Raw genomic sequence first — 24,250 nt, 5'->3', positions numbered from 1 at the left:
ATCGTGTATTAAAGCTGTGGAAAAACTGCCAGAGAACAGCGTGATAAGGAATAGGGAGACTAAAGAAACTTGTATCAAATTTATAAACGGACGTTTTAAGAACATTTAACGTTCTTAACAACGTGAAGTCTTGTTCCACGGGCGAAAATGCTTAAGCGATGATTTCACGTGATTTTGGTAGTATACCTGTACTCGTTTGTAACACGCGTTAAGTCGATGGAGAAACTTACGTTCCTTTGTTCGTGCATCGTGTAAGACTTTCTAAATATCACTTGCAACCGGTGAACGTGATTCGTGATTGTACAGATTCATTACGGTGCAGCGGTATAAGACAGAGGAAAAATACGAGTTTCGCAGTCGATTGTCTGTCAGTTGACCGCTGCTCCTTTATTTAGCGCTCGTCAGCTTCGAATTAATCTTCGTAATAGTGATTGGGTTTCTGTAACTGGAACTTGTTTGGCATTGTCGAGAGATTTGGTGTAATAGTAATGGGATTAGAATTTTTCCTCTTTGATATGAAGATGCAAATGGGATTTGCGACGTCGTTAATAACTCGATGAACGACGATCAAAGTACATATATTCTTTCGCGTTATGCCGAATCTTCTTTAAAATTATGAATTCTTAGCTGAATTTTTATACGAAGAAAAATTGAATCGTCTTAATTCTCATTGTGTCGAAAGAACCAGAGATTCGTTTGTGAAAGTTTTACATACGATTCATGACATATATATTGATGTACGAAGTTGCTGTTACCGGTCTTCGCTGATTCAAGCGCATTTAATTGAATTATTCCGAGTAACATAATTATTTGCATCGGCGAGACTTTACCAACGTTTCACAGGCAAACTGACTAGTAAGGAGGATGTAGTGTGATACTCTATCTCTCAAGAAAAAAAAAAAAGAAAGAGAAAATAAGGAAGAAGGAGGGAAAAATAAGAGGGATGATAAGGGAGGATGGAAAAGAAGCAGGAAAGGGAAGAGATTCGCGAAACTTTGGAATTAACGAGGATAGAGGTTCGCGACCAACTGAAACTTTTGTAGAGACCATTCAACTTCCAGCCATATAACCTCTCAGGGTTGAAGACGCGTACCATAATCTGGGATAACAACGTGCCAGAAAATACCTCCCCTTTTCGTTTGCATACTCGCAACTGCTATACCATCGAACGCAAAACGATACTCACCCGCTTGCTCGAATTTATACCGTCTGTCCTCCCTTCGTCTCGTCTAATTTCTTACTGATTATTCGTTCAATGCGTCAATTAGTCGTCGGCAAACGATCGGATAAATATATGGCTCGAATTAGCGCCTGAAATTTCCTGAAACGCTGGCCATTATTATACGAAAAAAAAAACGATCTGTCGTTCGTTTATGCGCATCGGTAAAATTAGATATTTATTAATTAGATGTTTATTAATTAAGTTATATCTTGCTAGCATACCATGACATTGGAACCAAATGATCTCTCCAATAATTATCAGACTGTAGATTGTATACCAAAGTGAAAAATTATAGCGAATTATAATCTCGTTTTCTCATAAGCGAACCAAATTCTGGTTATAGGGGGTTAAGTCTAGATCCCACGAAATGGAACATTAATAACGCGTTTCGTAACGGACGATCTATTTATTCGTCATTCTCGAAGCTTCTTTAATTTATCGATGCCTGGTACGGCCGTGCGTCGGTGAGATCTTGAAAGTAATTCTCTGCATTTATCAGGAGCGGTTACGAAGCGCGCTTAATGATTAAATTTCTTTTTTTTGTCTAGTTCCAATTTCGTTTCGCTATAAAGATTATTGCAGGACGAACGAGCTCCGACTGAACTTGGTTAACTGACATTAATTGTGAAGAATCGGAGAAGATTGATTCCGGCCGACGTATAATTGACTCATTAATTCCCAGACGTTGCATCATGCGTAGGCGCGATGCTTGCAACGTTTCATTAGCCGCTAATGAGATCATCGGTATAGGGAAACGTTTCGAAGAGAGCGATTTTGCTCTCGGCCCTTTCGCAATTGTTTTCGCCTCGTGCTCTTTTGCCGAACCGTTGCGCGAATCTTCTACGTTCAATTGTATCAAGTTGTCTCGTAAGTTAATTTGTCTTATTTTGTAATTGAAATTCCTCGAGCAAAATCAAATGGTGATTTGAACGAAATTCTATCGAAGTCTAGTATCGACAACTCAAACAATTATTCACATTGTTAGCACAACGACGAATGGCAGGAATAGTTAGTAAAATTTGCGACAACCTTCGACAGTCTTTACAGACTTGTAAATTCGTGACGCGATCGGCTTGTTTGCTTTGGTTTCGTCTTTCGACGGTTGTACGAGTGGTTGGTATTTTAGGAACGGGAATAATGGAAGCAGTGTTACGTTTTAGTGACGCAACCGAAAATTTGTCGAGCGTCGAATACCAGCGACGAAAGAGACTAAAAGCAGCAAGCTGTTAGCATAAATATCAATGGCTATATTGGCTTGTTATATCCAATGACATTTATATTTTGGTTGAAGATGTTTTAAAGATGTAGATATCTTTTTCGCTAATAGTATTTGTCTCAGCGGGCAACAGTTTTCGTTCAAGTTATAAACATAACTGTTAGAAAGAAGAAAAAGACCGAACAGCTTTCAGAATTTTCTAAAAAAAAGCTATCGCTTTCTGTTTCAGGTAAGTCAATGGCAACTTTATTTAAACGTAAAACATCGACGTTCGAATCTTCGTAAACGTAAGTGACAAAATATATTGGATTCTCGCTCTTTCCAACGTCCATAATTATTGTCAAATGTTAAAGCACCGTTCCGTTGTGATTTCAATTTTGTATTCGTGCGTTGCAAGTTCTCCCGACAAAATTAGCGGCTCTATTGGTAAAGTAGCCGATTATCCAGATTAATGTTTCAAGAACGATCCCATAGTTGTACAAACCCATGCAGCATATACGTACTACAACCGATATCCACCACTGAAAATATTCATTAGGTTTCCAATTGTGGATCTGAATAGCGTCCTTCGTTCAGGGGTGTCGAGACGGCCGCGTGCCGCTCTCGAGTAAATACACGTTTCACTCTTTTCTCACCGCCTCGTCGTCTGGCTTTTCCCTTTTTCCCCCTAAATGCACGTGTCGCGTAACGCGGCTTCGCCTCCCTCTTTTGTGTACAAATGACACCTCTCGCATCGCCGGCCTCCTCCGGCAACTCCCAACCAGTAAAGGGATATACCTTGTAGTCGCTGGATGCGCGACTTGCTAGATAATCCGCGAACCACCTCGTCCCCTTTGCCCTCTCCTCCTCTTCGCCTTTTGTCCTGCATTTTTCTCCTCTTTTTTTTCCCATGGCACATTTCATCGCCATTTTTGCTCGCACGAACAACGAGTTGCCAAGAAAATCGTGGATGAATCCCGTGTCGAGTGAAACGCATCCGTGCTTACGCTATTTGTCCACGAGATGTTCCTCCTCGAGCGACCCAGTTTGGCAGATAGCGACTCTTTTCCCGTGTATGATAACTTACCGCTTGGGAGCCGTCTAACTTTGTTCCATTCATGGTAAACGCGAAGAAAATGCACGTATGGCATGTTTCTATCTCCCCCCCCCCCTATCTCCCTAATTACATCAGGTGATGACGCTTCATCAAAATTGTTAAAAAAATTGTGTCTTCTGTTAATAGCTTATTGGCTAACTTTTCTTTCTATTTACTGTCCTCGCGAAAAAGTCTACCGGAAATAAGTGCCATACTGTTATTTTATTTTTACTTAAACTATAAATTATTTTTTTGTTTTAATAAAAATAAATTATTTTCCTTTGGCCTTATTAAATTCATTTTTATGCTAATTTATTATAACATTAATTGGCAAATACCTCTATAACCGCTGCACATCGTACAGCGAAAGAAGAAAAATGATGGAAGAAATTTAATTACATACTACTTTTAGGAAGCTAAATCGAAGTAATATTCAAATTATATATTCAAATTAATATTTTACGTGGTTTTAACGTGAAACATCGAGCATTTCGACGATCATGATTTTTAACGAGCTATTGATAGCGACGATTAACGTTAAGATGCTACCGATTACCAAGAAACAGGGAAGAAATAATTAATTTGATGAGATCGTGCTGTTGTTACCTTGAATATAGTAATACATGGATCAATCCGGTTTCGATATTATAGCCTCCAACTTCCTCCTATTAATTCGAGGGCTCAGCTATCTTCTATATCAAGCATATTACGAGGTATACGTATACTACTTTCGTGATATAACGCTCTTCTGTTTGTTAAAGGAAAATAGCACATCAGAAATAATTCTTCCCCTTTATAAAGGTTGTAAAAGCTTAACACGGTACGACATTTTCCAACGTAAATTTAGTGGAAATTGTAAGCTGCGCAAGCGTTAAATCAAAAGAGGTTCTGCGAGTTTGGTCTGAACAGATGCGTATGCGGCGTATCTACTTTGCTCTTTATGAAACGAGAAAATAGTTTTTACAAATATATCGAGTAAAGCTTATTTATAAAAATTTTAACGACTAATTTTATTTAAAAAATAAGCGATTCAGAGCGACAGTTTAATGGAGGCAACGTTATGCAACGGTATCGGTAGTACGTACACCTTTGTGAAATTGTTAAAATATTACGGCGGATAACGTGAAACGACGCGAAGCATTTTCTAATCATTTCGATTAATTTGAAAGTTGCCGAACGGATTATTAAATCCTTGCTACCTAGCATTACTGTTCGAGTCGCCTAAAAGACATATCTGCGAGTGTACGAAATCGCGTCGAAGAAGGAGTGCCGAGAGACCGTCGCAAAGCATGAAGAAGAAGGAACAGCGTGCGAAACGGTCGCAATTAGCGTGACTGTTTGACTGGCTAACAAACGGTGTTAGTCGCTCGAACGAAATAACACCCACGCGATAAAAATCACGCCGGCAGTCACTTAACGCACTGGAACCGATGGAAACGTTATTAGGAAGAGTCGTACCTTCCTAGTTACATTCCATTTCCGCGCGTTCCATCAACCGAGCTTTTCTCTCTCTCTCTCTCTCTCTTGTTTCTCACCAGGTTCGTTCGCTCCCTTTTCCCAGCTACTCGAACCCACTTGTTCCTAACCCCTCCTGTCACCCCTCACAGTTTTTGTTTCTCCTTTGGGCTTTCATCGGGCCTGCTAGCGAACGACTTCGCCGCTTTTATCGGCTCGTTCCTTTTTTTTTTTTCTTTCGTTTCTTTGGCTGAGAAAGGAAGGAACGAGGGTAGTTTGTTGGGGTGACTTTGCCATTTAATGGAGTGTTTAAGTGATATGCGAAATATCTAGCGAAGTTGGTAATAATACAGTATGGTTAATAATACAGTATGTCGATTGATAGTCAAGTACTCGGTGATAATGGACGTAACGATGAATGTTCTGCGTCATATGAGTTGCATAGATGGAATGTTAAATTTCTCGTTCGTAATCGATAATCGATAGAATAATCGAATATAATCGTCAAAGTGCTAAAATTTAGATTTTTAGATATCGATAATTCCTGTTCAATGACGTGTTGCGAATATGTCTCTACGTATCGGTTATTTATTAAATTTTCATATTAATGTGGCTAATTTCTTTTATGCTAAAAGAGAAGTTTCCAATTTCATCATTTTATGGAATTTTTCTCGTTTTAAATGAATCAAACCGAGTTCACCATGCACGGCTACGTCACCTTGTAACATCGAGGTAGAAAAGTACTCCCAAGAGCGCAAGCATCAAGTATATAATTAATCATGCCGCTCCACGGGTTCACAGTCGCAGTAATTAAATTCCTAATTTCATTAACAAATTACGGTGACCTTTTCTACTTCGTTTTTCTACTTGACATCTATGTTTCATCTACCAATCGAATTCCCCAAATATTTCACAACATACTTGTTTCTTGAATTCCCTAAAAAACGTACGTCTATCCACGAATGTTTAGTTCTCCAAGGGCTTGCTTTTTATTCGCTGTTTAAATCCCTATTTAAACTCCGAAAGATTCGTTATTTAAATTCTGAAATTGTTAGCAATTCATTTAATACTTACCAACTTTCTCCGTCTTTTCCGTCTTTTTGTTTATTCGAAAGTGTCGCGTACCATCCTTCCCTACGAGAATTTATATTCATCTACCCAGAACTCAATTCCTAAGTAAGACTGTTGCCTGCGTAGCCATACAAGCATATAAACCCTAAGATCAACTCGATCAACACTGCTCTATGGTGGCGTAACGACGCCCGAGTGGAGACAACGAAGATTACAGTGTCCAAACAACTGGCGTCGATCGTCCACCCTATCTTCTCAACAAATTCTCCTGCTAACCCTTACTCTACGGCAAACTTCGCCCAACGAGTTTTACTTCTTACTCGTCAGTGGTCCACGTAGCATGTAACGCGTTAACTTATCCAATTTTATATCCAGCTGTAATTTTGTTTTAACCTATTATTGATTTCATCGAATATTTTAGTTGTAATTATTGTAATTGTTACTCAATTATAAATAGATTGTAATAATCTTTCACGAATCTCTGTAATGTTCTTAATTAGATCAGAGTAACGTAATGCGAATCTCCATAATGTTCCTAACTGGAAAGAAGAGATTTTTCTCTTTTACAGCTGACGAGATATAACTATCCGTACAGCCTGTATACGGTATGACAAAATAGCAGATGCACACTTACGGTCCCCATATCTGCTAGAAAGTAATTACTTTTTGCCAACAATCTGAACGCACTTTAAACGTAATATACGCATATATGCGGCTACGAGCCAAAGGGACCTTCTTGCTCTGACCCCATATATGCGCTAACAGTGCTCAAAGGGTTAAAAAGTGTATGATAAAAGTCGTTAAAAAGCTGGATTGCATTTACTGGTTAAAGTAACATTTTACTTTGCTTCAAAGTGGACTTATGTCCACTAAATAAGCTTTCTTCGTATTTTACCCTACGTTGAAGTGAAAAGTTCGATCAACTCGTGGAACATACTTAATCGTTAAAGTGGACAACACTGCCTACTAACAGTCAGTGAATAAATCAAAAACACGTCGCTTCTATCTTGATCTAGATGAAACGTTATTTCCTATGTAATCGTTAAAATCGACGAGCGCGTGTTCCAACTATTCCCTTGCCAAGCGTAAGTCAATCACCCAAAAAATATCAATAACGTTTTTCACGGCTAAACTCGATCGCGATATTATAAGGGCCAATAGTAATAAAAGGGTTGATATCACCAAATCGCATTCATTTCGAGCGTCTCTCATTGGTTGTCGTTTCATAGCCATCGTCTGGCGAGCGCTTCGCTTCTCGTTAACCTTTTTTATTATTTCGTAGCCCTTTTAATTAAAGTAACCGCGAAGTTTCTTATAGTCGCTTTTACGAGCGGTGCTATCTTACGGCGCGTATACTTGCGTCGCGATAACTCCTTAACTAGTTTGGTGCCTATCTATGCATTATACGTATGTACAAATAGGGATAAAGGAATGTGCCGAAGGTAGCAAACCATGGTAGCAGATCGATCAATTACGCATTAATTGATTTCCATTTATGTATACAGAGTATTTAGTTTAATATTTCTTTACCGGGTTAATTGCACTTGCGAGACAAAATTGGATATTTTATAGTTGATAATTTAATATTTAAGTTAGTGTTGGAGCAGTGATATCACATAGTAATTTAGTATGTACGTATTATCGAGTATCTAATACGGTATCGAATTAATTGAATTTTATTAGCAGCAAGAAGAAACTCGTACATTTTCGTAGTTCGTGTTGTAGACTGTTTTCACGGCCGGCCTCTGCCCGCGAAAAAGATACTTTCTTCTTCAAGCTGGTCCTCTTCAGCGACCGCGAAAGCCGGAGATAAGTAGATAGCCCACTCGTGGTAATTACACGCCTCTCTCCCCCGTGGTTCTGGCACATTTTATACTCTTTTCCTGCAAACACCGCTAATCCCAAAAGTGGTGGTAGCTACTGGCCAACTGGAACCGTTCCGTGCATTCGATTTTAACCGATCGCCACCCGTCCCTCTCGCGAATAGGATCGATTTAGATGATTCGGACTTGGTCTATCGGGAATTCCTCTCAAATAAGAATTTTGCGACGAGAACACTGCAACAGAGTAAACAGTGTACGATAAAAATTACGTACCGATGTTATTTCGGCTTATTCCAGTTTGTTGGAATTATTATGACCGGTTCTTTAATCTACGAAGGTTTGATATTTTTCATATTTTTTGCCTTCATAACGCGATAGTTCCTTTTACGCGGTCTCTCTTAAGAAGTAGCCTTTTCGAGCGGAAAGAATATCATCAAAATTTCGCAGCGAGAAAATAAACTATATACGTGTCCTATCTTTAGTTTGCTTTGAATTCTAAACACGACATTACTTGGTTTATTTACTTACACGATAGACATTATTTATCTCGTCGTCGTCGTGATAATCGTGATAAGAGGAACGAATTGTCCTTGTAAGACGGGAATTGCAACTGCTCCTACAATGTCATACAACGCGTCCAGATCTGAATAGGTATCAATGACAGTATCAGACAGACCACAATTATCATATCTGTCTCCGTGAATGCTTGTTTCCGATACGACACAGGCGATTGAATGTAATTGGAAGATACGTTCAATGGCAATTTGAATTACGGAATTTACAATGATGTTCTTAATAGAGAATTTGAAGAATTAATCGAGAAACGGATGAAGGATACTTTTCACTCTTTTGTACGTTTCGTTACGTCAGCTAGCTTTTTCGCTTGTCCTTTTAGTTGCTTCGATTTGTTCGTGCTTTATCGAAATTTATTGTTCTTTTTAATTTGACTGGCGTAGTTGTCCCGATTGGTTTGAGTAAGCTCGTTTACAATTAGTCGGATTCCAATATGATAGAACTATTAGGTCGTTCGTACGAAATGACACGTCTAAATAGTACATATCGTCGCGCGCCAATTTCCAGCTGGACAATATTCGCTATAATATCATATTGGCAGACAATAGGTATTATAAAAACTAATTTACGACATAAGCGTTTGTTACACGCATTTCTTAAATATATCGAACGTATGCCATTTTAAGGCAGCTACGAGTAATTAGATTTTTACTAGAGAAAGAAGAACGCGTCATGCACGTATATCAAGCCAATGCCAATTTTTATGGCAAAATTTTACATTTATAACTCGGACGAAAAAACGATAATGTCGAGTAACCTGACGTTCCTCTCGACTTGCCCCGTTTCTCAAACAGAACGTAGAGACTTCATTCACCGAGGTTCGCAAATCTCGGTGAACTCCATTGGTTCTCGCGCGGAATCTTTTCGCGCGAATTCTAGTCCGGCTCGTAAAGTCGTTCAATGGAATCCCGATGCAATCACGCTCTCCTAGCCGTTCCTTTCCAAAAGAGTTCGCTGTGCCGTAGAGTAGAAGGACAAGGCATTTGCCAGGAAATGCAATAATTAGAAATTGTAACGGGACGGCCGAGCTATTATCGCTTATCAGCCACCCTCTATCCCCTTTCTCGTCATTCTTTTCGCCTTCCTAAATCCCTAGCCGCGTGTCTTTCCCCGATGTACTCTTGGAACCGCGTATTAACGAAACACCTGCTCGGAGGTGTTTCCTCTCTTGCATAGAAATAGTCCGTGCTACGTAGTTGACCTTTCGCACTTAACCGGAAATATCCGCGTGAAAGCGTTCCAGTGTAAAGGACAGCCACTGGCGCGGCGCGGCGTGGCGAGATTCTTCACTTTCCACTGAAATTGATGGAAATGAATAAATGCTTTTGTTATGGTTTTTAACGGGCACCTTGCCATTTCCAAATTGAAAGAAAATTTAAGTTTCCTTTATCTCTGAAAGCTAAATTGAATAGGTTAATTAAATTTTTGCTCCGCTAACTTTTTCCGGGAAATAATTGCTCATTTTTTTTTCAAAATACATATCTACGTATTAAAGCGAGATAAAGGTTTTTCGAAGTAACTGATTAATTAGAAAATTTAAGCGCGTTATTTTGAAATTAAGAAAATAGCGCAATGAGTTATGAAATCGGAACAGATGACAAATGGGTACAGGTATCTTTTCATCCGGTCTTTTCATCCGAATGTCTTTATCAAAGAATATTTTCACTCGCACGAAGTTTTATCTTCGGATATCTGTTAGAGATTATTACCAGTCGTCCTGTGATGGAAATATTACGTTACGAATATGTAGCTATATATTTCGTTTAAAGTTCACGTGGATACGATAGCGGAACGACGTCGGTAGGTACATCTGTTTCGACCGTTCGCGGAGAGACGCGATCGCGAGAGAGCAACGTCAACGAGAGTTGCAAGTTCCCGTTACGATTAAATAATCGACGCCACGAACTGATCGATTCCCTTATTTCGATTATGATAATAAGGGTAGTTCAATGAAATTCCACAGAATTAACGCAAATAAATTAATGTTTATTTCAACAACTTATTAACTAGAAAGACATAAATGGAACAAAAAAAATGTAACTGCGTTTTGGTTGATAAGTAATGCGCGATATATGAGATGTGTTGACGGTTCGACTTCTCGAAAAGTTCTGAACGCCTTTCGATTTTTTCCGTTTTTTCTGGAAGGCGTTCGGATCACGCCACATTCTTTTACGCGAGGTAAAATAACGGCCACGAGTCGACGTTTCTGGAAGTCGCCCTGCTTAATGAACCATGCGCTTGCCACTACAATGTTTGTTTGGCGGGCAGACGCGACGATCCGTCTGCGATATTATAGTGCCGCGATCGACAGTTAAGAATATGGCCTATGGTAAGCCGCATGGCGTAACAACATCTTTAGAAATAATATAAAATAACATAGAAAATATTGCATCGAATAATAAACTGTCGATTTCGAGCGTAAAATTTTAACATATTTGCTAAATTTTTGTTGATTGTTATTTGTTCGTTGATCGAATTAGTATCGTTTCGTTCTTGTCCGTTATCAATGTGACACCATATTCGAACGTCACTTTCTTGCACAGTTATGTAAAATTCAACTGGAGCGCGATTTACAGCAAGGTCGTTTTATTTTTATCAGCGACCGATAACGATAAACGGATAGTATCGCTTCCGCCATTTTGGCGCGGACCATCAATCTGTTGAAGCAACTAATTAACGCGAGGTCTACTTTACGCTTCGAAGCACGTACAGGTATTCATATATTTTTCACTGTGCAGTTGTGCACGGTGACAGCTGATAAAATATAAACACGGTCGAACTCGATGTAAAGCGGGCTTAATGTATTTCTCTTGGCTTGGATTCCCGTGGCGATGATTCGCGGTAAGTTTCCTGTGGAAATAGCGCGTACGATTCTTATGCAACTGGTGTGGTTGTATCGTAATACCAGCTAAGCAAAAAGCTTGCAAATGAAATACTTGTTGGTAGGTAACGCATAACTAGAAGCCAAAAGTAAACGAGGCTTTGCTTCTTTTTCGGATAATGATTTCTTATTTTCAACGGGTCATACGTTTTCCACGTGGTCAAACCTTATTCGGATCAGTCGAGTTACCCGAACTTAAAGAACTCGAATTCGAGTATCTCGAAGCCTCTTTACCAGTTAATTAGAAACGGAACGAAGTTAAAGTTGGTTCGTTTTTCGAATTTCCAAAGAGGAAGGAAAAAGTCCGATAATCCGTGGTAACTCGCGTAAATTGGTAGTAGACGTCTTTTTCGGAAGCATCAAAAACGTCGATGTATACTTTTACTGCTTCGTTTTTGACTTAATTAATCTTTCAGTTATCTCCTCTGGTTTATGTAATCTTTCAGCTAGCCAATAGCTTGGCGTCGTTTATTACGGGCCCGAAACTTTTACGATCGATGATTTTAGTACTGTTTCTTTTAAAACTTAAATATAAATTACTCGATGGAAGAAACGAGCGTCAAGGTATTCTAGACGATTGCTCGCGTTTTTAGTATCCAGTATCGAGCGAAAGTTTGCATCAGCTTCGATGTTCATCGGTAAACCGAATTTAGCGAAAGATAAGATGCTATTATCGCGTCACTCGCCACGACAAGCACAGATTTGCTGCTCGTGGCGCTGTCGTTGATTCTTTCGAGGACCGAACATGATTTACACGGAAAATGTAAACGGCAGAGGTTTCGTTAATTATTTCGAGAAAAACGATATAAATTCGTTTTGCATCGATAAGCGTAAAGATCGACACAGTTATCGACGCTGTGAGCTGTCGTAGTAACCGAGTGATACAATTTTAATCACTTTTATTTTACTATTATTTCCATGAATTGGATGTATTCGCTCGCGTATAACGTACGTTGTGTTGTGCTCGTTGATCGATAACTGCTAGTTTGTAATTGTATCGCAGTTTATTGGAACAATGGAGATCTTCTGATAGATTGATGCGACACTCCATTTACTCTAGTGACGTCTTCTGCAATAAAATTCGCATTTCTCGCGCCTACACCGACCATTCTTTCCTTTATGAACTGCAATAGCGTTTTATCGCACTTTCCTGGCATTGACATCTATTTCTTGTCCATTCTATTTTAGTATCGAACAATGACAACGAGATAATGCAAGCAACAGAGATACGTTATTTATCCACCAGCATTTATCGTATTTATGATATCGATAAACCAACTGCACAATTTGTTTTTCTACGTCCGATATCTAGATGCATTTACGATCTTTCGGAGTTTTCCCTCGTTGAACGTATACAAAACTTTTCTTTCCTGTCGCAGAAAGTTGCCAAAGTAAATGTAAACATGCTTGTTGAAGGACGCACTAACGACGAATGTTTCGATGAAATAAAATCCTGTTTTCGTACACGACGATCTAATGTCGATGCGTAACGTCGCAGTTTCGAAGGAATCGGTATCGTTCCGCGTCTCGCGTGCTTCGTTTCATTTGGTTGGAACGAATAAAATCGTGGAGAATTATACGTTTAGCGAAATTCTTGACAGCTTCGTCTTTGGGAGAACGTGGACAAAGTTGTAGAGCAGCTGCACACCTGTTTAAGACCTGTAAAAGACTTTCGAATCGTTGGCAGCCGAGCTACGTAGTCATTCGCAATTCTGATCTTTGTGGTTCTCTGTGGTCGTGAGGGATCTTTTTGATGATACCGTAGCGGGCGTTGTATAGGAGATTTACTGGACATTCGGCGAGGGAAGAGAGACACGCTCCTCTAAAAAGAAAAGTTATATCGAAATCTTCGGAACAACAGCATCGTAAAGAAGTTTTCCTCCTCGATACGCGAAGTAAGCTTTATTTGGAATATTTTTTCATACAACGTGTAGGTCGAACGTCGACGCGGAATAGATATATCGAAAAATATCACTTTTAATTATACGATGCAGTAACACGTAGCCGGACTTATTTCACTGGTAAAGCCGATTTCTATCGTCCGTTTTACAAAACAATTTCGTAATAGTTAATCCATTGGTGAATCAAGCGAATTACGCTCGCGAAGAGTTAATTGTCCTGACGACTCAGTGGCGGACTTTTAAAAAGCAACGATTAATCCCGACTTACCTCTAATTACCGCGAGACAGGGTGAAAGTGGGTGTAATTAATCCGTCGTCGGTCGACCGTTCGGTAATTCAGTGCAGGTTCTCGTTCGAGCTTTCAATAAATCGCGGCGAGCGTTTTTTATTGATCGTCGGAAGACACACGGACGCAAACAGTCACGGCGATGGCCATCCTTGTTAAAACCGATGCGGTACATGACGTACACATCGTTCCCACGCGCAATAAAATGTTCCAGGATTACGCAATGAAGCTTATGGCCAAGTCCACCGTGTACTGCGCAATTCCGCGTGGCATAAAAGTTCTCTCCTGCCCCGATAATGTATCATACAACGAAACGCTATCGTACCATCGCGTATATTATTTTTCCCTCGGCTTTTCCTTTCTTCTCTCTCTCTCTCTTTTTGTATTGGTTTAGGTTTAGACGCTAGGTAAGGTTACCAAAGATTCGTTCGGTTCGTACCGAATTGATAAGAGGAAAGGTTATAGTACAGATACAGAAACTTTGAGAGATTTTAGAGTTTACGATGGAATATAGGAAGTTTGAATTTTTAATTTTGAAAGAAAGAAAGAAATTCTAAATACTTGTAAGTTTATGTTTCTATTGATTTATTCATTTTTACTCGTTTTTATTCATTTTTATTAATTATATCAATACCTCGTATTGTATTTCCAACGATCTTTATTTACAATGAGATTACGATAATAGCAGTCATATAGCCATTGATAAAGCGCATCTTTCAACAACAGATCAACGTAAAAGCAGAGGAATTTAGATATATTCGACATGACATTAATGACATTAATATTTCGCGATTCTTTGGTACGTATTTCGTGTTTATAATAAAGCTTTCACAACGTACGCATCTTCCATTAATACTTATTACACCATGCTGTTGAACGCTTTCATGGCAGAGCCCGTGTATTCACCCAAAAGGTTTTATCGTGTTGCCCGCTCACCTGTTATTTAGCACACTCAGTCGAGTTATTCGTTTCGATATCCGCGTAAGTCTGAGGCAGGCAGAAACGAAGGAATTGGAAACCCGGTAGTAGAAACGCACTCGTTCCTCGTCGGTTCGTAGAGTTCAGAAAAATACGAAGCTCGTTCAATCAGTCGGACGAAATCTGCTTCATCGCCATTGGCCGCCTTGTGCATGACTAATTCTTACTAGCAATTCCGATTGCTAATATTCTGATTTTGTTGCCTGTTTACTGTCTCGGTTTACTATTCGCGAGTACAAAATCTTAGCGATATAATATATTCCACGCTGAAACATCTCGCGTGTCGCAAATGCTTTTGATATAATTTTCAGCTCCTATTCTTCTTTTTTTTTCTTTTTTTTTTCTTGAATTCAATTTTCTTCAAGCGTATACCCATTTATTTGAGACTATATGCTGGATAATAAAGTAGAGGGAATCCTGTGCTATCGATTTGAAATTTTTCACTTGCTCGACATCGTCAAAATAAAGCTACATTCGATATTACATACACGTTCCAGCACTGAGACCAAAAAATCCAAGAGTTGCGTATATGCGTCTACGTCACGGGAGTCGCGAATAGCTCAGCGACCACTTGAAATCGTGAAGAGGTTACACCGTCAACGACTAGTCGGCCCAGAAGTAGAAACTTGATACGAGATCTCGCGATTTCTATCGTTGGCGATAGTTTCTCTGCAACGATAGATCTCGCTCGATTAACGAAAAAACGACGAATACTAAACCGTTTAATCTCGATACAACGATCTGTATTCTCGAGCGGTGTACAGATTATAATCCCTCTCCGTGCTTCTTCATCCGACCTATAAATTTGCTGTAAAGGGGAGGAAATCCGAAAATCAAAGATAGAACGTTAACTGTATAAAAATAGCGCTCTGCTCTAAAGTGTCTATCTACTTTTGTACATCTACGAAATATGTATACCATTGAGTGAATTCGCATGCTTGTATCGACCTTCTTGTTCCTATCTTATCTCGGCATTCTTTAAACAAGAATATTTATAAGAGCGTTGCTTTAAACGTGAGGTAAAAAGGATCGTAGATTGACACGAATGAATATAACAGGGGAATGCGATTAAATATTATTGTAACAGCACAGCAAAGTGTAACGTATACATAAATGAATACCGAGAATCTAAAATTAAAGTAAAATGTCGGTTGAACGTGACTCAAGGAGTGGACTAATCCGTGCAGTATAATTCGTTCCGAATATGTATAATGTATAAGTAAGATTGTTTTATGTGTCTTTAAGTGTCTCGAGACTTAAAATAACGCTTAAATTACCGGTGATACGAAGCATCGACGAAGGAATTTTCATGCACGATTAAATAAAATAATTTTATACTCGATATACGTTCGTGTCGCTTTGATCTAGAAACTTATTGCGCTCTAGGTTACACGGAATTTTCTTCAATACGCAATTACTTTCGCGTATTCGATACTCTCTCTTACCTCCTAGAGAAAGAGTAAAATTATCGAAATCGCAACGTAATCTAATGGTCGATGAAATTCATCAAATAATCCGGTTGGGCAAATACGATAATTTCAGCGAGACGAAACGCACGGCCACGGTTCTCTCGTATCGGCGGATTAGTAATTAACGGCGGCGATAAAGTTGTCGTTTCTGAAGTGTTGCGTTGTCAACCTACCGGACATTAAAACGACATTTAACAGGAAAAATTGGAACGGTCTGCAATTATATCGCTTCGTCGAGTCGGTTGCTTTTTTTTCGCGACGAGACGACGAAAGATTATCATTTTTTCGCACGATCACGTTATCATCGTTGTCGAACGATAAAATATCTCATGCCGTAGAACGATTCTCCTCGTTACCGTCTACGTGAGCCTCATCGATAAGGAATATTTACACTCACTCGACCAGTTTTTCTTTTTTCCCCGCCATGTAACGAAGTCATGATCGAGTTAAACGCTTTAGATCCGAGGACGCGAAAGCAGAATTTCCGAAACTCGTTACGTAACCTTCTGTGATAATGTTTCGAGCGATTCTAATTTGGTGTATTAAGTAATTCAAAGGTGATTTCTAATCTTTGCGAGTACAAGCTTTTCGTATAAGATTTCTAGCATTTTTTTTTTTTTTTTTTTTGGGGGGGGAGTCATTTCCAAATTTTTGTACGATTTTCCTAGTCGCAAGATTCCATTCCGAATTAGCGTAACCGCAAATTTCAAAAACTTGCTCGAACAACTTGTATAATGAAACGACCATTGTATCTACGAGAATGCTATCTAACGAAAAACCCAATTTTTTGTTTCAGGTAAGTCAACATCCAATCTGCTTCTGCATTTTTTTCAAACGTATAAAGCGACGTTGTCAAGCCCTCGAACGTAAGTAACGAAACGTTCCACTCTCGCTGTATCTCGCGCGACTGGTATTGTTATTGAACTTCGAACCACCCTCGCGTTATACTAATATAATAAAACGAAGGGAAAGAGAAATAGAACCGGTGCTATACGAGCTCCGCGGTACTCAAGCACGTCGTTCAAACGGTCGATTTACATTCAATGTCATTCTCCATGTTTAGCGTCATTGACGCGTCGCGTTGGAGACGTGGGTGGTACTCGCGAGTTTTCGCCTACGGTGTGTCGGCCGCGTTCCACGTTTAGATCCACTAACCAGAATTTAACTGGTTATCGGGTCGTTTTTTGATCGAGAGCAAAACTTCTACAAGTATGAAATTAACCGTTTAGCCGAGAATATGCTCGATAAATTGTACTCCTATAGCCTTAGCCGGTATCTTTATACAGACTGTATTCGAAATGTTTGATTACAAAGCAAAGAACTCTCTTTGCCCTATTTAAAAACAATTATCGGTATGACAGCGGTAGTAGAATATGCTATGCAGTAGAATATGCTTTACGGTTGAACGAGTCACGGAGTAGAAAATTCCGCACATGCGTGGCCAACGTTTCTCCCTTTATTCCTATATTCTTCTATTAAGGAAATTATTGTAACCGAGAGAACTTGGCAGTCCGAGCGACCGGACAAGTACTTTTTCTCGGTTAACAGTTTAAAGAATCGCGTGATTCGATTTTTGTCGTATCGTGAAATAAAGACGAGCGGTTGTACTCGCGTATAAATCGGTCGAACGTCGTTCTCGCGAACGTATGGCACTCGATTGCGTAAGAGTTGTCGCGCAGCCACCCTAATTTACGAGCTCCATTTAAGTTCCACGAGAAATCAGAGCCAGACGGAGAGGAGGCGCGGGGGAATGGAAAGGAAGAGCGGGGAGAAAAAGGAAAATAAAAATGTATAGTCTCGAAAGAACGGCGGGATAGATATCATCTCGGACGAAGGACGACCTTGCTGTTAGCCACGTAACTGCTGAGACGTCTCTTTCTCTTCCCGAGGGCGTGTTTTGTCCGCTTAAGGACGAATGGCACGATTTTATCGAATTAATTTATTAACTTGGCTACTCGCGTCCGCGATATTATGGCGTAAAGGCGTTTGATTTTTTAACGAAAGATATCTTACGGGGCTTGGCGCTTTTTTACCATTATCATCGATTATACGATATGGAGTTGGTCCAAGAACTTTGAATCTCAATTTTGTTTTGTCGAAAGTGTGGTTTCTAAGTTATCGATCGTGTTTCTGACAGAGTAATACAGTTAGCTTGACAGAATTTAATTACTGGTTTACTGCATGAAAGAATTGTTTCGATAAAGATCGCGTGTTCTTTGTATCCGGATGTAGAGGTTAGTTTCAATTTATTAAATGGAACGTTCGACGTTTCATCGTGTAATCAAAAAGAATATGCAATCTGAAGAATAGTGCGATATATTGGTACAAAGCAACGTTGTTAATTTTACTGCAGCTTAATTAAATAATTAATAATCGACACGAGTGTAATATATATTTCATAGAATATATCGAGTCTGTTCAGGTCAATGATTAAAATATGCAAAGCGTCAAATGGCTGGCGCACTAGTACTATGGCGTGTACGAACTTTTTTTTCTAAATGTCGCTACAAACATTCCAGTCAACCCCTTTTACCATTCAAATTTTCCTAACCTGTCAGTTTAATTTCCTTCTGCCGATCGAGTCACTTCGCGGATCGTTTTAACGCGCCACTCGAAACATTAAAGATAAAAAGGAGTGTCTTTCGTTGCTAATGTCGCGTTCCCTTTTGTACAACCACGCGTTACAATTATCATTGGGAAAAGTAAAATCGATATACCACAGCCATGCATACAAACGCACCGAGATTAACAGGATTCGAAGTAAATGACAAGGCTGACGATCAAGCTGGCATCGAAGTGGTTGCAATTACTACCTCGTTATACGAGTCGATACGAATCGCGTTATCGGTTCACCTTGATCCCCTTGTCGCGATAGATTTAATAGTTTCCCTCTGTTAATCTTCGAAAACTCAACTGTGGTGGCTCTCCCTAACGGAAGTTGAAGATGATGAAAGGCAGAGTTGGCTGTTCGCGCGAGTGACAGAAGAGAATCCAGAGATAGGAGGTGGATCTGGCCGGAAAATCGGGAGTAGGAGGATGGAAGAAGGTTGTAGGGGGGAGGGGAGGGGTGGGAAGACGAAAGGAAGGAGTTAGGGTTAGGGTCAGGTTGGGAGTTGGAGGAGCAATAAGGAATTATTGCGGTACGATCGACAAACGGCGACTACGTGGCTGCACTACGGAAGATTCTCGTCGGCGTTTCTTCGTTTCTGTCCGTGTCTCCTCTCCGTTCCCTCCTCTGTCTCGCCTTCTGTGCCTTTCTATCTTGCTTCGCTTTGGTCTTGCAATCTCTTCCTTCTTTCTTCTCTGGCACGAACCGGGAAGAAAGACAGACTCAGACCCACAGACTCGTCAATATGTAACATTCGGGACCGCTGTTCCCCGTAACACGTTCGTCATACCGTGCTACGTGGAATGGCGAATTCCTTCGAATTCTGTGTATTTCTGTGGATGCGATAAACCGACCGTCGGCGGCATCATCCCTTTCCAAGTGCATACGATATCCGCGTCAAGCCCACGGCTTAACGTTAAAAGTCGGTGTTTCGCTCGTTCTTATTAAATTCTAATTCTATCGTTTCTCTCTAACTCTCTGTACTAGACGTAAAATTAGTTTACACGATACCTAATACATTTATGTCGCTCTGCATATATAAAAAATTGTCAACTATCGCATTTATAGAAACGACTTGTCACCGATTCTTAACAGGTCGTTTTGGCCGAATTCTAATGTTTCAAAAAAAAAAAAAAAAAAAAAAACGATTAGTCGACAGAACGGTGGCATGCACGAGGATTTTGAAAAAAATAGCAACACTGGTCGCCGCTGTGTCACAGGACATTTTTACGAGCATTCGTGACATATTTTCCGAAAGCTCGACGACGCGACGCTCGTAATTCTCGTATCTGACGATTGTTTTAATTGCTTCTTTCGTTTCTTTTTTTCTTCTTTCTATCCCTTCTTCTGTTATTTCACAGTCCCCTTTTCACGGACCACAGTGTGACGGATAAAGCGCGGCATTTTTGGAGAGGTAGATTATGAAGCGTTTTGTGAACCTGAAATCCGTTCGTTGTTCGGACAACGAATTAGGAGGAAATGGTCTGAATTTTATCCGTGGTTCTATGGCGTGGTTTAACGGATTCGTTCCTCGTACCAGAGAATCAATTTCCCTTTTGCCGGTATGTTTATATGCACGATGCTCCATTTATTCGTTCGTATTTCTAGCTATTATATACACAACGGTATTTCCGTGTACAGATACCGTAAAGCAAGATCGATTGGATTTTTTAGGAATTGGTCGAACGGTTACGCGTCGATTCGAATCGGCTAATAGATCGAGTCAGAAATAGAGATACGGACAAAACATTTACTGAAATAGTAACTGGAAAAATTTTAAAGGAATCGTAGGTATACTTCGATGGTACGTAACGAATAACAAGTGTAGTTAAGTAAGTCAATTTATTGCCGAATCCTCTAACCTCGAAACTCGAATCGGTCGAAACGTTTTCGGGCAAAAATGTCTGTACATTGTTCCAGCGATTGTTCTAACTTCGTTCCAATCCGTTTAAAAATGAACACATCCAGACAGACGTTGTATCGTCCATCGCCTTACGTTCGCAAAGAGCGAACTCCTCCATCCATCGACTAAGCAAATACGCTCCAATAAGACAAACTTCCCCTCAAAGCGTGGGCGTTTCTCGAGTCCACGTCGAGGCATTCCATCGTCTGATTTATCGACGTAACAAAAGTCAGCCGGTCGCGTTTCCTTTTTCGATAAAAATCCCAGTGAATGCGGTTGAAAACGGCTTCTTGAGTCATCGATGCATGATTGCGAGTTGTAGTCGAAGGTCGGCAGGTTCCGGCGTCACGTGCACCGTCGCTAGTGACGGGATCAAGTTCGCTATGTAGTTACGAATTCAAACCAATTCCAGTAGAAAAGTTTCATATCGTGCGACTCGATTACTATCATCCGTAAGACGATGTTTCATCCTCTTGTATGCAAATGTACGAATTCATTTTCACGTACAATGTTTTTCTCTAACGAGCAAATTGGATTTCTATCACGGAGGATCAAAGTTGGTGCTCTCGAAAGCTAACTTGCAAAGAATTATTTTCTCTTTTCAATTCATCTTTGAGAATATCCTTCGTTCGAAACTTTATACTCAGGTTCGAACCTACTTGCGTCGTACTTAATCCCATTGCTAACCGTCCCGAACGCGTCGAGACGAGCAACTCTGTCTAAGGTATCGACTCATCGCGTTCGTTATTCCGCTATTATTCGCGATCCCAAGCGGGCTATTTAAAATAACGATAAATCACGAGCGATAAAAAAAAATAAGAGAAATAGATACGTCGCGGTCGATGGTTGGAAGAACGTTTCGCTGGTAACGGCGATCGACCGGACAATGGTTCATCAAGTTAGCGCGCCGTGCCGTCTCCAAGCTGTCGCGTCGCGTCGCCGTGCTGGCCCCAGCGAAATTTCGGTCATGTCGATATCGCGAGGCGCCACGGAAATCGTCGTCGTCGTCTAGCAAATACGCGCGTCGCGTCGCGTGAAACGGCACTGCTGCCGGGTTCAGCGTTTCGCGCGATTTTGACCCATTTTTCTCAAAGCTTCTTCGAACTGAAAACCAAAATGTTAATTTCAACTACTCGCGATATTCGAACTCTGAAAGTTTTGATATCGAGTTCGATAAAATCGAGGTAACTGTACATATAATTTCGCGAGCGATTTCTATGCAACGTTTTCGAAACATTTACAACATTCTAAATCTTGGGAATTGCGACCATAATAGCCATACATTATTACCCCCATTACTATTTCCCATTAGCTCGAAAATTAAACATAAATTCCGCACCATTTAACATGTACAAAAGACCGCCTAATTTTTCCACCACGTTATTCGGCCGAGAGCTCGAAACTACACATATCCATTATTTCCCTTGTCAATGTGCGATACAGCATCCGGCAGACAGAGGATTTACGGCTCCCAACAGACCGTGTATATTTGAAACGTGTCCACTTCGGCCAATAATTCGCGCGAAAGCGCGTCCGGACAAGGTACGGTAAGTGTCGCGATAAATTCCACGATTCTCGCGAACAGTCAGGGATTAATCGAGAAAACGTTACCATCGTTATCGTCGTCGGTGACGAGATTGCAACGTATTCGGCGTTGTATTTATACGCACACGTACGTTCGTAACGAACGCAAGATGATACGAAATACGCTAACTTTCTACTCGAGCTTCTCAGGTATCTGCAACTGTACAAAGTGTAGAGGATAGAATAGAAAAATGTAGGCAGAAGCTAAATAATAAGAACAGCGACAAGTTGCCCTGCGAAACCTATCGCGCGCTCGTAGAAGCACGGGCCGGGTGTTCGTCTAAAGTGCAAATTGCAGACGACGAGGGTAGCGGAGAGTGACGACGACGGTAATGTAACCAGGGTGAAGCTCGTACAGCTCGAAGACCGCGATGGAACAATACCTTATCGAGCAACATTGTCTATGAAGCGGAGAACCTGTCTCTTACCATCTTCCACCGTATATGTATTCCTTTCTCTGTCTCTAGTCGGTTTCACCTTTGTACCGAGTCGAGCAGCGACGATGGCACAGACCAGAGAAAGGAGGATATAAGCGAATCAGGCCATAGAAGAGAAAGAGGGGTTCGTCTCTCCCTGTGCATAGTGTACACACATTGTCCGACTGTATGGAAGGTCGACCGTAGACGCTGCGGTCTTCCGATCAAATTGGATCTACTGAGAGTTCGGAGTATCGGGTCGACCGCAGCAGTGCAAATCCACGGGAACCACGAAATATCCCGTGCCCACAATCCTGTCTCATTCCTACAAACCGACTGCTGCTATATTTTCCGGGAAAATGCCGATCGACGTTACGCCCCGGATACTTTACATAATATTGGGACGGTCGGCCGATGTCTGGATGCAATTTGCTGGACCGCGCGATCTACGCGGAACAACCTCTACCGGGGAGAGTGGCTGGTTATATAGTACGCTGGAAGAAAAGAGGGAGGATAGGGTAAAAGGAAAGAAAGACGTTCCGATAGTCTCTGTCCGTGGGGATAACCGTGGTTCTTTTACTTAACTGCCGAGCGAATATAGGACGAAACGTATTCAAGCTATATTGAGAGGGGCGCTGGAACCAACCATAGAACAACCAGTTTTTACCAATAAAATCAGGATGCTGCACGAGTAGAGATACTATCAAAATTCTTTCCGCGTTAAATTCTCTATGGCTTTTATCGGAGATAATTTAACTTTTACTTGAGAAAATATTTCAAGTAAAATTAATAAATTTGATACGAAAATCAGATGCGGTACAGATCGTTGTACGTATTCGTAACGTCTTCGAACTGTACGTAAGAATTCTCTACACAAATACCTACAGCAACGATAACAACGATAGTAACTCCGTGAATAGGGTGTGATTCGAGGTGGATTTAAATTAGATACCTGCGCGTGTTTCAGTGTGTGTTAAAACGAATCGGTGATGTAAGAGACGAGACAATTTCTCGAGGCAATTAAATTCGTTTTAGCACATGATAACGTACATACTTGTCGTTTGCGGTTGATATTTAAAGCGAATCGAAGCTTAATCAAGATCGATCCGCGGTTTCGTTCGTTACTATACCATCCTTGCCACTTGGCATATTACGTGGATGTACGGCTATCGACTATGAAACGTATATCGATAATGAACTGTTTGAAGAAAGAGGTTTCGTCCAAATGATAAAAAAAGGTCGATTTCTGTTCTTATTCGTTCTTGATGATATTTGAGTTTATCGTAGGTTTTAGTTTAGTTAGCGGAGGATTATGATTCTTTTCATTTCGAGAAATTAAACGTTAGCCATGAAGGTTAGTCTCGCATGTAAATCACAATCGTTGAGCCACTCTCTATCTGCAAAGTTACGTTCAACGGTAGTACAAAAGTCCATTAGTTTGCTCATTAACAAAAGCAAATTCGGTACAGTTCATAAGCCCCAGTTATTTCAGCGTCTCGAATGAACGAGACGGCCCTGAAACTCCCACGCGGTAGTCAGTTAATTACTCTTCCCTTGAAAAACTTGCTCGGCCCACCTATGCCGACAAATCTCTTTGCTTCCGAACCTCTATCCAGCTACCTAATTTCCCCTATATATGACGCCTAGTGGAGAAGGGGAAGGAGGAAAAAGAAAAACGCGGCCACAAAGGAAGTAGGCGACGATTTTCCTCGAGAGAGGGAAGATTAAAGGGAGAAATACGTGCAAGCGGGAAAGACGGAGAAGGAAAAAGATATAGCAAAGGAAAGAG

At 40.5% G+C, this 24,250-nt stretch overlaps 1 protein-coding gene across 17 annotated transcripts in view; it reads left to right on the top strand.

Moving 5' to 3' along the window:
* Positions 1-24,250, top strand: part of LOC117158801 (protein muscleblind) — a 401,892-nt gene that overhangs the window by 77,980 nt on the left and 299,662 nt on the right. Inside the window, exon 4 of one of the 17 annotated variants that reach the window (XM_076621774.1) lies at positions 16,747-16,909. The exons of the other annotated variants lie outside the window; for them this stretch is intronic. Coding sequence (XP_076477889.1) covers positions 16,747-16,824 — 78 coding nt within the window. The 3' untranslated portion in view covers positions 16,825-16,909. Of the gene's footprint in view, positions 1-16,746; positions 16,910-24,250 lie in introns of those variants that run through there. 17 annotated transcript variants of the gene reach the window in all.

The sequence above is a fragment of the Bombus vancouverensis genome, chromosome 9, assembly GCF_051014615.1.
Source record: "Bombus vancouverensis nearcticus chromosome 9, iyBomVanc1_principal, whole genome shotgun sequence".
Classification (NCBI taxonomy): Eukaryota; Metazoa; Arthropoda; class Insecta; order Hymenoptera; family Apidae; genus Bombus; species Bombus vancouverensis.
This window is presented reverse-complemented; position numbering and strand designations above follow the sequence as displayed.